The sequence below is a fragment of the Chionomys nivalis genome, chromosome 3 (genome assembly GCF_950005125.1).
Source record: "Chionomys nivalis chromosome 3, mChiNiv1.1, whole genome shotgun sequence".
In the NCBI taxonomy this organism is placed as follows: domain Eukaryota; kingdom Metazoa; phylum Chordata; class Mammalia; order Rodentia; family Cricetidae; genus Chionomys; species Chionomys nivalis.
The window spans coordinates 123,749,782-123,765,250 of record NC_080088.1 but is presented as its reverse complement, the minus strand read 5'-3'; the positions used below and the strand labels follow the sequence as shown (position 1 = coordinate 123,765,250).

General features: G+C 46.7%; 1 protein-coding gene across 1 annotated transcript in view; it reads left to right on the top strand.

Moving 5' to 3' along the window:
* Window positions 1-15,119, top strand: part of LOC130871430 (RIMS-binding protein 2-like) — a 61,212-nt gene extending 46,093 nt beyond the window's left edge. Inside the window, 6 exon segments of the mRNA XM_057764764.1 lie at window positions 1,280-1,464; window positions 2,015-2,183; window positions 3,782-3,885; window positions 5,267-5,338; window positions 14,070-14,204; window positions 14,661-15,119. Of these exon segments, the coding sequence (XP_057620747.1) occupies window positions 1,280-1,464; window positions 2,015-2,183; window positions 3,782-3,885; window positions 5,267-5,338; window positions 14,070-14,204; window positions 14,661-14,687 (692 nt within the window). The 3' untranslated portion in view covers window positions 14,688-15,119.
* Window positions 15,120-15,469: the final 350 nt, after the last annotated feature.

Sequence of the window (15,469 nt, the reverse complement as noted above, 5' to 3'; positions counted from 1 at the left end):
AGGGCAAACCTCTCCCAGCCCTTAAGTAGGCATGGGCTACCAATCCTGGATTGCCAGGTGGGCACTACTCATAGGTCCACGCATATGCAAGCAGCTGACAATCATTGCGTGATAATAGCATAAGTCAGGCCTAGTTGATATTAGGAGTTGATTATCACAGAGAGCACTTGCTTTCGGGATCGCTGAGGGCGGGAGCCAGCACCATCAGGTGCGACTCCACGCAGCTCTCTACATTGCCATCAGGTGTGGCTTCACGCAGCTCGCTACACACATGTGCACACAATTGGCCACTGCGTTTCAGCTTCCACATTCTCAGATTTGACCAACTAGACACAGAAAGTATCTGAAGAACACTTTGACCTGCCCCAGACATACACGGACTTTTATTTCTTGTCACAACCCCATAAACTGCGGGACAGTCAAGCATCGACACTGACTTGGAAGAGCCCTGGAGCCAATGAAAGTGTCCAAGATGGGTGGGGGAGGGGATGGCTAGAGAGGTAGTTCAGTAGTTAAGAACATACACTGTTCTTCTAGTGGGTGTTTGACTTCAGAAACTGCACCAGGAAACTCATGACTGCTTGTAACTTTAGCTCTTGGAGGATCTGACTCTTCCAGCCTCTGCAGCCCCTGCACCCATATGCGCATACCTATACATAATTAAAAACAAATCCTTTGTGGGAAGGGCAAAGGTTCTAGTTGCCATCTTTTCAAGAGGCAAGATTATGGTGAAGTTCAGTGTCAGCATGAGAGGAGTCTGTAATGGGCACCTCGCAGGTATAGCACACCTCATGATGTCAAGTGACCCTCACACACTCACACACACACACACACCACACACGCATTAGGATCCTAAACAAATCGGAATTAGATACTCAAAAGGCATGGATTCCCTTCTGGGTAACACCCAGATCTGGGAGAACGGCGCTGTCCACCATGTTGAACCCTGAGATGTGAGTGGTAAATAAACTTAGAGTTAGCCTTGTGCTCTGCTGAGGACCCAGGAAGCATCTCACGAGGGTCACACCTGCACTCTGAGGGGACCAAACACCTATTCTGGCAGAGCCACTGACCCAAGGCTTTTTTGCTCCAACGGCTTTCCTCTCACTTTGTAGCTTAGTTTGGAGTGAGGTCCTGTTCTGAAGCAATCCCCCAGGGGGATTTCTGGCCCCAGGGTGAGCCCAAACAGACAGAGAGGAACACCCAGGGCTACCCTTTCCACAGATGCACCCCTGGCGTCACGCCGCCGTCCCTTTGCTCTGTCCCCTGCACTGTCTAGATGAATACATCCGACGAGACCACCTTTCTCCAGACTTCTATGATGAGTCAGAAACTGACCCTGGTGCTGAGGAGCTCCCAGCCCGCATCTTCGTGGCACTGTTTGACTATGATCCACTGACCATGTCCCCCAACCCTGATGCCGCTGAGGAGGAGCTTCCCTTCAAAGAAGGACAGATCATCAAGGTAGTGATGGCTGCGGTATGGTGGGACAGGCTGCCGAGACTCGCAGCGGGGATGGAGTGGTGCTTGTGCAAGCATGGGAGGGCGTGGCCTTTAGACTTAATGGGCTGATGGAGGAGATGACTTGGGACTGTGAAAGCCTGGAACATAGGCTAGGCATTGCCTCTGCTTCACCTAGGAAGAGGGTCACTGCTTTCGCCTGTCTGCCTGATGGGATTGTGCACATTCCTATGCACACAGACCTGCCTGCCTAAATGTGTTCTGTGTACTTCATGTGCAATCGGAGTCTATGCTTACAGACCCTGAATTTGAAAAGCAGAGGTTTCTGTGTCCTACACCCAAACTTAAGGCAGGCACACCAACAAAGGGGAGGGGCGAGAAGGCGAGGAGCCATGGTCACTGGGCCACTAGGCCTATGACTGATGCAGGTCAAGGGTGGGCTTTGAAATGTGTGTTCTAAGCAGTTTGGGCTTGAGGTGCCTCTGCTGTTGGTGGGGCTAACATATGGCTGAGCCAGTCTATCAAAATGCTCTGCTGTCCCCAACGGCTCCAGGTATATGGAGACAAAGACGCAGATGGCTTCTACCGTGGGGAGACCTGCGCCCGGCTCGGCCTCATTCCCTGTAACATGGTCTCCGAGATCCGTGAGGATGATGAGGAGATGATGGACCAGCTGCTGAGACAAGGCTTCCGCCCTCTGAACTCACCTGTGGATAAAATAGGTGCGCACAATCCCTTAGGCTCAGCTGTACTTACATTTAGAGCAGCCCATAGTGGGGTGTATGGGGGGAGCCTCAACCCCCAGAAGCACAGGCCGCACAGAACCTCTGAGTGTCCAATTCTTGGGGGGGGAATTTACTACTCCCTCCCTTCTTGTTGGGTAGAACTCACTCTGCAAGCCAGCACTGCACTCCACCTGCACGCTTTAGGAGCATTTACCATGTCCTAGTATTTGTGCACACACAATGCACACACACACACGTGCACACACACACACAGTGCACACACACACACGCGCGCGCACACACACGAAAGTGTCTGATGGGTGAAGTGCTGCTAAAAGGCTTCGTTTTCTGTTCTGGGGTTTTTTTTCTGTTGTAATAAAACATTACGAGCAAAGATGACCTGGGGAGGAAAGGGTTTATTTCACCTTACGGTCCACAGCACAGTGCTGAGGAAAGGTAGAGCAGGATCTGAGGCATAGACCAGAACCTGCTGCCTTTACAACCTAGCACCCAGGGGTGTCACCGCCCACAGAGGGCTGTCCCCACCCGTACATTAATCATCAATAAAAACAGATGCCCCCCCCAGACTTGCTCACAGGCCAATCTGGTGGAGGCAAATCCTCAGTTGAGGCTCCCCCTCCCCAGTGTACAGATACACTAATAAAAGGCTGTAGGGCTCTCTGGAGAAGGATGGGAGGAAGGCTGACAGTAAAACCCATCGGTGCTGTAACGTGGCTCTTCCTCATGGGGTCTGCCTCCCCTTTATTCAGGGGGCTTTGGATCTGTAATTAACTTAAGTCTGGAAACTCACTGATGGGCTGTGATTCTCTGCTAGTATGATCCGATATAGCCTTTCTTTCAGTTGTTCTAGAGTTTCTCTGCTATACAGATCAAGCAGTACCTGGGTAGGCGTATCTGTTTTGTTCTAAGAAACACCATGATTAATGAGCCTGTCCCCAAAGCCAGGCCATTGTAGGCGTTGTTTTGCCGGTGCTGTCCATCATGGTAACTATGCTCACCTTGCCTTTGGTGAGACGATGCTGCCACCTGGCCATGCTACTCTGGGTGACTCAAAGACATCACCCCCAGCATATGTGATGACTCGCCAAAACTGTACCGAGTTCCTGCACACCCAGCAGCTAGCTGGTTTCACCAAGAGCTGTGTTCTCTAGCAGTTATTCACAGCTTTAGAAGCTTGGGGTGGGGCCTTGTGAGCCTTGTAAGCTTCCGAGTGTGCTGAGCCATCCAAGTTTCCTTAGCTTTATTAAGAGCCTCCATCTTCCTTGTAGGAGGGAAGGTTTCAGTTCAAGGGGTAGCTGTGGCTTTTTTCCAAAGCAATGGTCAGAGCCTCATGGTGCCTACTAGGCTTTCCCAAGTCGTAGCCACCTGGTGCCTCAGACCACTTGCACTCACTTTGGGAGGAGGTCCCCTACCTCATGGAGCCCCCATGGCATGGTAGTCCCAAGGGGGAATGCCACTGTGAAGGTAAGCACTGGAGGCTGAGACCATTTTCCCAAGCCAGGGACGTTAACAGCTTACACACACCCTTTGGGCACTGAGTGGCCTCTTCACAACTAGATCTTCTGGTTTTGCAGAGAGAAGCAGAAGAGGTGGCCGGGGTCACTCTGTGCCCACACGAAGAATGGTGGCTCTCTACGACTATGACCCAAGGGAAAGCTCCCCCAATGTGGATGTTGAGGTACCAGCCCAGAGGTCTTTCACACTGCTCTGGACCTGCTCCTAATGCCTTCCTGGCTAAGCCTCTCGTGGGTGCCACACTTGGTCCATCTGCGTTTAGGTCATGTTCTTCCCTGAGCATTGTAGAGAGGGAGACCGGGTGGCAAGCCACGTCAGAGATGGCAGTCTCATTCTCTGGCTCACAGACAGCTTCAGAAAACACAGGTCCATGTTTTCAGTTACCTGTGGGCAGCCGAGGTCCAAGGATGCCAGTGGAAACTCCAGAAATCAACGATGAGAGAGCAAATGACCATTCTTAGCCACACCCACAAACTCTCCCGCTGCATTCCACCCAGCTGGGAATCACCCTGATCCAGCGTAGTGCACGAGTCTGCTGCTGAGAATGCAGACGTGCTAGCCTTATCTAGGGTATTCTTGCGCATTGTGTTCTAAGTTCCTACCCATCTATTAGGGTGTCTAGTTTACAAACTGTGTCATGGAGATGTATGCCAAAAATACACGTATGGTATATCGCAAGTGTTTGATGTCATGAGGACAGTTAGAGTGGCAAATTCTTGTCCCTGTGGCTCAAGTCTCCCTGCATAACTATACAAGAGCGACCTATGACCCACATTCATGACAATATGGAGTCCCTTTTAGCAGAGAAACCAACTTCACTGTGGCTGATGATCCCTCATGTGCATATGAAAGATGAGAGGGAGGGCGGGTGTTCTGGGTGCCTGGGACGGCCGGGCACCCCATGGCATAAAAGCAGAACATGATCAGAAATAAGGAAAAAAAAAAGAGTTGCCCACCCCTAAACCAGATTGATCTGAATTCCTGCCCACAGCTTTTTTTTGCTGGCTGGGAAACCTAATCACTTCCCTCTTATTAGAGACAGCCACACTTGTAGTCATCCCCAGCTAGCTTTCTGTTTCTCCCTTCTTCCGGGCTCTATGACCATAGTCCAAAGGGTCTAAGGACAGTTTGACTCCTGAATACGTTCTCTGCTCTCCCCAGACTGGGACCTGACATTGAACAGATGGGTGTTGAACTGATGGTGGGGCTGGGCGATTTTCTTGGTGCTGAGAGGTTGTTTCCCAATGGTCCTCATTCTCCAGTCTTCCAGGTGTGTGGAGTTACCACGTGACTAGAGTTCCTGTGCATTACCAGGAGGTGGCGATGGCTTTTAATCTACACGTTTCTCTTAGGTTTACTTAGAACAGATGCCCCCCCTCCCCCAGCTTTGAGCAGATAACCTCCCTCCCCGTCCCCTCAGCTTTGCACCCTACATCCTATCTTAGGTGAAAGACAGGTTAATTCCCAAAGAATAGGAAGAATCCAGGGCCTTGTAGAATGCCTGTGTTACAACATTCTCTTAGCTCTGTCTTCTGTCTTTGCAGGCAGAACTTCCGTTTTGCACAGGAGACATTATTACTGTTTTTGGTGAAATCGATGAAGATGGGTTTTATTATGTAAGTTTTTGGAACATGGAGAAATGCTGTTCATTTTATCCCAAGCCCTGGTTTGCTCTCTCTTAAAGTAGCACATAAGCTGCGATCTGTATATATCACATTCTGAAGCATTTGCCTGGTTTGCTGCCTCTCTGAGCTGAGTTTTCTTTTGTATATAATACGGAAATCTGGGGGCCAAAGTGACACATGGCTACGAGCCTGGGACATGGGGGGCTGAGACATGAGGATTGTAAGTTCAAGGCAAGCCTGAACTATATAGCTATATAGCTAGATCCTGTCTCAAAAACAGAAAAGGAGAGAAAGGAGGAAGGATAGGGAGGGAGGGCAGGCAAGAGGAAAAAGAAGAGGAGGAGGGAGGGTGGAATGAAGAGGGAGAAGGAGGGAGGGAGGGAAGGAAGTTAGCACTGTGGTCTCTTGCTATTCTCTACTAGTTATAGTATTTTCTGTGTCTACAAACCATAGACAAAGCAAGCACAAAATTGCCACCATCCAAACATTTACAAAACAATCTGATTTCCTAGGTTATTTATGGCCTGGGTGGTGGAGTTTCTCTCATGGAGAATAGGATGTAAAAAAACAAAACAAACAGGTGGACCAGCCCCAGCATCCCCCACCTCCCCTCCCACAGCCAAACCCTCAAGTGGACCAGCCCTGGCGTCACCCACAGCCCAACACCAGAGAGTCACTCTTCCTGCTCAGTCCTCTTCTACGGCTGAGTAAAGGAGGCCATACACAGGGTGGGCTTGACTTCGTGCGTCTGTGTCTAGCTGTCCTCTGCATATCCCCCACCCCTGTGACTACTCTCTGTGGTTGCCTCCCATGGCCACCCCCTCTTGGGAGTCCTGCTTTCTCCATACAGTGGTGGATGCTCCCAGAGATCCCCTCTCCACAGCCTCAGGCACGCAGGGTTTTAGAGGTCCGATTCTCTGAGCTGCCGAGATTTCACAGCAGGTTTTAGTGGGGTAGCCACACTGCCGTGCAGATTTTTGGTGAGCTTTTGACACCCCCATGTGGGTTTTGGTGGGATAGCCACACCTCCTTGCACAGAGTGACAATGTCTTTCTATAGGCCACACAGTCTACTGGTTAACTTTTCATTTGGAGCAGTGTTGGTCTATGAATTTGTATGAGGTCACAGTGCATTGTCTTCATGAATGGTGTGTAGGAGGCGGCTCACCGCGGTGAGCTACCCTTCCTTCTTCAGTTCTGTGCCTGTTTCTCACGTGCTAACTTGTGGCTATGTTTCGTTTTCTCCTGAGTTAGAACCTTATAAAGATCGTTCCTAAAGTGACCTGTCCTGTGCCGGAAGAGCTGGCTCAGAGCGTTAAGCTTCTCTTGCAGAAGACCCAAGTTTGGTTCTAACTCCCCGTGCCTGGTGGCTCACAACTGTTTATAACTCCAGCTCCCTCTTCTACCCCTCCTCCATATGCACACTCGTTACATACACTCACACAAACACACACATAAATGGACACAAATGGAAGAAAAGCAATTTTTTTTTAAAGAAAGCTGCCCTCTTAAATATCTCATCCCTACCATATATGCTAAATTTAACTGGTATGGAGGATTGCATAGACTGAAGCTCTTGGGTCTGCTCTTTCCATCTCTGTATTTTTATAATATGGTTATAATCAGGGTTTTATAATATATTCAGTGAGCCTTGGCTCTACAGCAGACCCTCATTCCTCTGTTTAGAGAAAGTCTATGCCATATTTAGGTTAGGCTCAGGGGAAACCGTCATGTCTGACAGGGAATATACTTCCTGTTGTCTAACAAGAGAGTCAGAAATTTATTTTTATTCCCTTTTTATGGGTCTTTAAATTATTAAGGATTTATGGATCTTACTGTATTCTCTACCCTTGAGCCACACGCCCAGGCTTTAGCTTACTTTTTCAGTTTGAAAATGTAAGACACAGGGAGACACCCTGTGTCATCCAGGCTGGCCTCCTGAGTGGCTGGGTCCCAGACCTGCACCTGTAGGCCTGGCTGCACAGAATCTTCTTGGGATGTGTGTGGTCTCCATGAACTACTGTCATGAGTGCACGTCTGTAGTCATCAGCTGATTCTCGAGTGCTCCAGATGATGACTGTTTAGTCTCTGACGTTGACAGCTGTCACCTCCATTTGCTGTCTTACTGTCATAACAATGCTGGGAAACATGTCTGGGGTAGCTGGCCTGTGGCTTGCTGCAGACTTCAGTAGCAGATGTGTCTGCACAGGGTAGGCTTCCTTTTTCATGATTTAGCTTACTAAATTCTTTTTATCATGAACCAAGCCATTGACTGTGGGAATGTACGCACATAGATGAAAATGCATGTAAGCACGCACACACACATACTGAACGGGCTTGTTTTCCTAATTTTTTTCTTAGCACACTTATTACTGTATGGGATGGTTACTAATTTTTGTATTTTAATTTGCATTCTGTCATTCTTCTAGTGATCCTTATCAACTGTAGGCAGTTTCCTGTTGGAGTCCTGTGATCTCACACATAGGATCATGACCTCTGCAAACAGAGACAGATACTCTGACCTCTTCCACTCCAATATCTCGGCTTCTATTGTCTCATTGCTCTAAGACTTTCAACGCCATATGGAATGGAGAAATGAACACCCTTGCCTTGTTCCTGGCTTTAGTGAAAATGCTTTCAAGTTTTTCCCACTTAATACAATGCTGGCTGTAGGTTTGTCATGTATAGGTTTTATTATGTTGAGACATTTGTCTTTTATTTTGGGTGTCTTCAGGACTTAACATGTAGGATATTATATATTGTCAAAAGCTTTTTCTCCATCTTTTGAGATAACCATGTGACTTTTCTCCTTGATGATACCTACTTAAAATTTTTGTTGATTTACATATATTGAAGTCTCTGCATCTCTAGAACAAACCCAACTTGGTCACGGTCAATGATCTTTATTAGCCCATTGGTTACGGAATATATATGTGCATATATATGTGTGTGTGCGTACATATATACATGCATATATATATATACTAAATGGGCTTGTTTTTTCTGATTTCCTTCTTCATACACTCATTAGCATATAAGAAGGGTCTTGGATTTGGTTTGCAGATATTTTGTTGAGAATGTTAGCATTTGTATTCATCAGAGAAACTGGTCTGCAATTTTCTTTTGCATTGCATATTTTTCTGCTTTTGGTATCTCAGTCATACTAGCTTTGTTAAAAGACCTTGGTAATGTTCCTTTTATATTTTATGGAGTAATTTGAGAAATGTTGGTCTTACTCTCCTTTGAAGGTCTGATAAAATTCACCAGGAATCCACGTGGGCCTGAACTTTAATCATTGCTTCAGTCTCGCTGACTCTTATGGATCTAATTAAACGTTGTCTCATTTTGGTTTACTTTGGTGGGTCACAATGCATCTAGAAATACATCCATTTCTTTTAGATTTTTCAGTTTATTGGCATGTATGTTTTTCAAGGTAATACACAATGATCTTCTGAAGCTTGTCAGTATCTGTTGTGATGGTTCACTTTTCATCTCCAGGTTGGTCTTTCCTTGCTTTCTGTTGGTTAGTTTGGCTAAAGGTTTGTCAATCTTGTTTCATTCTTCAAAGAGCCAACTTTCATTGATTCTTTGTATCTTTTTCCATTTTATTAATCGCTCCCCTGATCTAATTATTTCTTTCCATTTACTGATTTGGCATGCTCCTTTTCTGGAGTTTTCAGGTGTCTTGTTAAGATAGTTACTCAAAATCTTCAATTTCTTGACGTAGGCATAAATGTAGCTGTAAACTGCCCTGCTAGGACTGCCTTCACTATATCCCAGAGCTGTTGGTATGTTATATTTTCACCTGACTCCAGGGGTGTTTTTATTTCCATTTTGATTCCTCTTTCATCATTCAATTGTGTTGTCTAATCTCCAGGAGTTTGTATATGCTCTAGGGTTTCTCTTGCTGTTGACCTGCATGGTCTTATTCCACAGTGACCAGAGAGGATATACAAGGAATATTTTAGTTTTCCTGTGATAAGTTTTGCATTGGGTAATATATGATCTCTTTTATACAAAGTTCCATGGTCTTCTAATAACAATATGCATTCTACAGTGGTTGGGTGGAATGTTCTATAGATGTCAGTCAAATCCATTTGATCTATGGGGTCATGTAATTCAGATAGTTTTCCTTCAGAATGCCCGATTGCCCACTGTTATTGTGCTGGGGTTACTGTGTGACACTTAACAGCACTTGTTTATGAACTTGGATGCTCCTGTGTTCAGGCATGTGTGAATGGCAATGTCCTCATGAGGGACTGCTCCCCTTAATATAAAGTCCCCTTTACTATCTTATTAGTTTGGTTTCACATCTATTTTGTCAGATGTTAGAACAGCTTTGTTTCCTCGTTCCCATTTGCTTGGACCACCCTTTCTGTCCTAAGGCAGTGTTGGCCTTTTTTGGTGAGGTGCATTTGTTTTTTGAGGCTTCATGTGTTGTTAATGCAATCTACTAGTCCATGTCTTTTGAATGGATTCTAACGGTCTCATTTCTTCAGGATTATTATTGAAAGTTGTCTTTTTATTCCGGCTACTTTGTTGGTTTTGTAGTGCTTGGGTTTTCCTTCCCTTATTGCAGTATGGTTTGCTCTTCTTTTTAGAGTCTTGTGGTGGATTTGGTTTTCTCTTCGGTCTGAAGGATTCCTTCAAATATTATCTGTAGGGTTGGCTTAATGGTCACAAATTCCTTCAGTCTCTTTACTGGGGAAAGTTTCAACTCTATGGCAGATCCCACTGCTGTGTATGAGTCCAGTTTGCTGAGTTGTCTTTCAGAACCGGAAGTGCATTTTCTACACCATCCTGATTCTAAAGCGTCAGTTGCCAGGTCTGCTATTACTCTGGTGGGGCTGCTGCTATTTGTGACTTAGTGTTTCTCTTGAATATCCTCTTTTTGTTCTGTGTACTTAGTATTTTGATTAAAACATGACGAAGGGAGGTTCTCTGGTCTATGTCATCTGGATGGGCCTCTCTCCCTAACTCTGGAGAACTGTTAGTCTTGAATATGTTTTCTGTGCCTGTAGAACCAGATTCTTTCCCTCATGTGTCTATAATGCAAAGGTTTGGTTTCTTTAGAGTGTTGTTTATGTCTTAAAACTCCCACTTGGAATAGATAGTGTCAGTATTTTATCACTGCCCTTGCTGGATCATTCTGTTCCTTCCACCTTGTCTTCAGGCTTGGGCATTCAATTCTCTCCTTGATCTATGATATCATTGAGACTTTCCATGGACTTGGTTTTTCTTTTTTTTTTTTTTTTTCATTTCTGGTACGTCAGACTAGGTTTTCCTCAGCATCTCTTTGTTGAATCCCTTTTCACACTGTTTAATCGTCTTCCTTATTTCCTCTGTTTTGGGTTTTGAACATCCTTATGATCATGATATTGAGTTCTGTGACTGGAATTTCATTTAATCCACTCCCATTAGATGCCACTGCTACAGGATTGGTAATTTTTGGAGGGGTTCTGCGTCTTCATTTTTCAGGTTTATGGCACTGCGATGGGATTTATGTATCTTATTTTTGCTGCTTGGTTCTTTAAAATTTGCTATTTTCGTTCAGTTGCTATATTTTTAACATACAAGATTGGTACAGTTGTGTAGTTGATAAAATAACACCTCGGTCCAGGAGCTCTGAGCGCTTGGGTAGGCTCTGCATTCTCCCCTGGGTAGCATGTTAACTGCTGACTATTGCCACCCAGTTTTTAGACTCTCCAGTTAACAGGGGCCCTTGAGACATCAGCAACTGTTGGAAGACAACCAAGGACAGTATGGCGTGCACATGGACTCATTTAATGAGATTGGGAGTGGGCAGTGTTGTGGGAAGGAAAATAAGTTGACTTTGAAAAGAACAAATGAGATGGATAAGGTGGTGAGAGGGAGAAGCTGACATGCTGTTAGGGCTCACAGATCTAGAGTGTCAGATCTGAGAAGTAAAAAGGAGAGAAGAAATGTAGGAAGGGGAGAGTATGAGGCATGGCTGAGCAATATAGTTAAAAATAGTAAACTTGGGGGCTGGAGAGATGGCTCAGAGGTTAAGAGCACTGCCTGCTCTTCCAAAGGTCCTGAGTTCAATTCCCAGCAACCATACGGTGGCTCTCAACCATCTGTAATGGGGTCTGGTGCCCTCTTCTGGAATGCAGGCATGCACACAGATGGAAGATTGTATACATAATAAATATTTAAAAAATAGTAAACTTGGGTAGTGGGGATGTAAAATAAACACTTCAGATAATGAGCAGTACACAAACAAAAGCAACGCTATGAATCTATGTATGTGAGCTTACAAGTTATATAATAGGAAATAACAGAACATTTACAGTTTGACTTGGCTGGCATAGTTGTGCTGAGTTGAAAGGGGGAAGTTCTCAAATCCCTATGGCCCTAGAAGGCTTCTGTTGCCATGTGCAGGAGGGACCAATGGGAGCCATTGACCTCTGCAGCTTCAGTCTTCTGGTTAAGGAATGGGAGGCTCTAAGTCCTTTCTTGGTAGTTATCTTGGACCCCTGGACCCCCTGTAGGTGGCGTGTATTCAGGGGGCAGCTTTCTCCTTGCAGGTTGATTGGCAGGCCCGCTGGTATAAAGAGGGCTTCCAGCTGAGCCCTGCTTCCCTGCAGGGATCTCCCCAGCAGACCTTGTCTCTTCCTTCCCAGAGAGCACACTGAGCACTCGCTCTTTTCTTTTGTCGGATTTTGGTGGTAAGACTTCCAGCCTAGCGGCTTACCCAGAAATCCTTGAAAAATTTTTTTACAGCACCGGGTTCAATTCGCCATGCCACGGATGTGTCGGAACGGGGTTTTCCTCTCAAGTCTGAATATGCCGTGGCAAGCATGTGTCCTCTTTTGTTGATCCATTTATCCAGAGGTAGACACGTTAGTTGCACTTGGCTTTTGACTGGTGCAGACAATGGAGGCATAAACACTCGTACGTTTGGCTGAGACCTGGATCCATCTCCAGTTTTTGAGGTGCAGACTGTGAGGTCACACCGTAGCGTTGTAGTTTCTGGAGGACCCACCACGCTGTGCTGCACAGCAGCTCCACCACTGGACTCCCATCAGTGCTACGGGAGGGTCCATGTCTTCGCCAGTATCTGTCTTCTGGTTTGAGGAGCTGCCGGGAAGTTCTTGACCATATTCATCCTGATGGTGTAAGATTCACATATTTTTTACTTTTTATATTGGCAGGGATGGGGTGGGTGGTAGGTGCCATGTGAAGGTCAGAGACAAGTTGATGGAATTCTCCTTCCACCCAGTGGGTCTAGGGACTGAACCCTGGTTGTCAGGCTGATGGCAGGCACCTTACCTGCTGACCCACCCTGTAGTGTAATCTGTGTTTGCCCTGTGGCCTGTAGTGATCTTCCCAAATCTTTTTTGGCCATTTGTCTATTCATCTGAAGAAATGCCTATTTTAAACGTCTTTTGTTTGGCTGTTTCTTTGCATACTGTGGTTATTAGCCTCTGGTGAAAAGACCATTTATAACTATATATCCCTCCCTTGGGTCCATCATTACACTTCTGGTTGTGCACTGTGAGGCTTGCAAGTTCTGTTTGATGTGGGCTAATTCGTGTCCTAGACCATCAATGAAGAAACGTAACCCCATGTTGTCAGGACCAGCCAGGGTGTTGCTTTGTTTTGGAGCCAGGACTACGCTGTTTTCCTCAGGCTGGTCTCAAGCAGTCCTCCTGCTACATCAGCCTCCTACATAGCTGGGATTACAGGCGGGAGGCGCAGTCCCAGCCAACTTTGAACTTGGTTTGAGTATTTGCAGGCAGGGTGGTGTTAGAAGTCCTGAGGATGGAGCAGTGTGGCTGCTGAGGGTGTCTGCATTTGCGGGACTCCACCTTAACCCGGTATTTGTGCAGATGTATGAACACAGCTGCAGGAGTTTCTGCTACCCTGAAGCAGAGGTCTGCAGGCGTGAACACTTTATCTTTGCCTTGTTGGGTCAAGCTTTACAGTAATGACACATTCCTGTATAAGAAGGAAAAACACAGGGTTTTTTGACATGAGCTGGTCTGACCTTCTTTGCTCTTTTGGATCCTTGGCTCCCATATTTGTCAAGGAATAGCAGTAGCTGGGGTCACTAGCCGTCACAAGCTGCTGTCTTTACACCCTCATCCATTTTGATTTTGATATAGGATCTTGTCAAGTTGCCAAGGCTGGCCTTGAACTCCTTCAGTCTCCCAGGCTGGCTCGGTGGAATGCAGACACCAGGCAAGTGCTTCACCACTGAGCTGTACTCCAGCCCTAGAGGACGTTGGGCTTGAGAATTAAGGAGTGGCTCCAAGTAGAGTTGAATCTTTAGAATCTGTACCTCAATCCTAAACAAGAGCTGCACTTGACAGGCCAGAAGAAGACTTGTAGAGAACTGGAGTTCCCACTTCCCAGGATGCTGAGCAGGAGGGTTGTGAGTTCAAGGCTGGCCTGGGCAACTGAGTGAGATCTTATTTCAAAGTAAGCCAGAAGAGAGCTGGGAATGTGGCTCAGCTCAGCAGCAGGACACTTACCTGGCTCTTGTAAGGCCCTGGATTCCTACCTCATGCATGACTGGGCTTCTTGTCATGATCTGGACTCTGTAGGGAATGTTTACCCAACATTCCTTCAAGCCCTGCCACTTCCAGCCAGAATCAACTGGTCACATCTGTCCTCTTAACTAGGGTGTCCTTGTGGGAGAAATAGGTTCTGGAAAATGAAGTGGCTTCCTTGACCCTTTCTCCACTCTTTGTTTACAGGGAGAGCTGAATGGGCAGAAAGGCCTTGTGCCCTCCAACTTCTTGGAAGAAGTGCCTGACGATGTGGAGGTCCACCTTGCTGATGCTCCATCCCACTACTCCCACGACCCACCCATGCGCTCCAAGGCCAAAAGGGTAAGCCAGCCCCCTTAGCCTGCCTGCCTGCCTCTTCCCCTCTCTGCGGTCTGGCGCAATCTTTGCATTGCTGCTTTCATGACTTGGTTCCCACCAGCATCTGCCCTGATTTTGTTCCCCTCTGCCCTTCTTTGGCCATTGTGCCCACAAGTGCTTAGCTCCAACTTGTATGTTGGTGTCCCACAGAAGGACCCTTGGGTTTCAGTCAGTCAGAGGCTTTCCTTGGCCTCTACAATAGGTGCACAGTTCAGCTGACAGAGAGTGAGGTTTGGGGACCAAAATGCCACTGGCCACCCCCTTAGGGCTTAGATGGCAGGGCTTCTGCAGCGTAGCACGCCTGCCTGAGACTGCATTCTCTTGAGTGTCTCATCTTCACATTTTGCCATCACTGCGAGTTCTTATCTGTTGTGTTTTAAGTATATGTTTTTATCTCTTCGCTCATCTGCTTGAACATAGAAGAAAAGTGTTCATTTCACACCCTAATCAGGCATGTAGCCTTCACGTAAGTGAGCAACCGAAGACACCTTAGAGAGATACCGACTTAAGCTACCCTAAGCGGACAGCGTGGTAGTCTTAAGACTTCAATGTGGGCTTAAAGAAAGAGGGAGAGAAAAGAAATATGTCTCAAAAAAACCCATTGGACCTAAAGTATTATAGGCTATCTCACCTGGTCTCAGTTGCCCAGCAACTGAATTCATAGTGAAACGAATCATCTTGAACAATCATTTTTAAATATGTCCATTGAGAATACGGGAAAGGCCAACCTTGGGAACATATTTCTTAAAGCCGTTTGTTTACACAGAGTGCGCCAGCGTGTACTCAAAAGGAAAACTGCCTGTTGCATTGTTAGCCACCCTCGGGAAAAGCACAACCCGATCCACGTGTTTACTGTGAGCAAGCTTGACTCACACTAACAGCCAAAACTTTAATCCCAGGTCAAGCCCTGAAGGGCAGCCTTGGCTCTGGGCGTGCCAAAGCTGGCCGGAACACCCAGCTGCAACACCTTGGCCTTAGGAGCAGGTGTTCCCTCTCCTCAAAGCACAATTTTTCAGAGCTCATGGAGGTGAGAGAGAGGTGCTGGCCTACCAATGCAATACTGTCTCCCGACGTGGCAGTTCCTGAGACTGCACTAGCTGGTCCCGTGGTATCTTCAGGTGTGCTTTGGGGTGCGCCCTAGGTGTTATCCATTAGTGTTAGACCTTGATTTTCAATCCAAGCAAGCTTGGGGCCCCCTTGCCTTGCTTGGTGTATGCGCCCACTGAGTG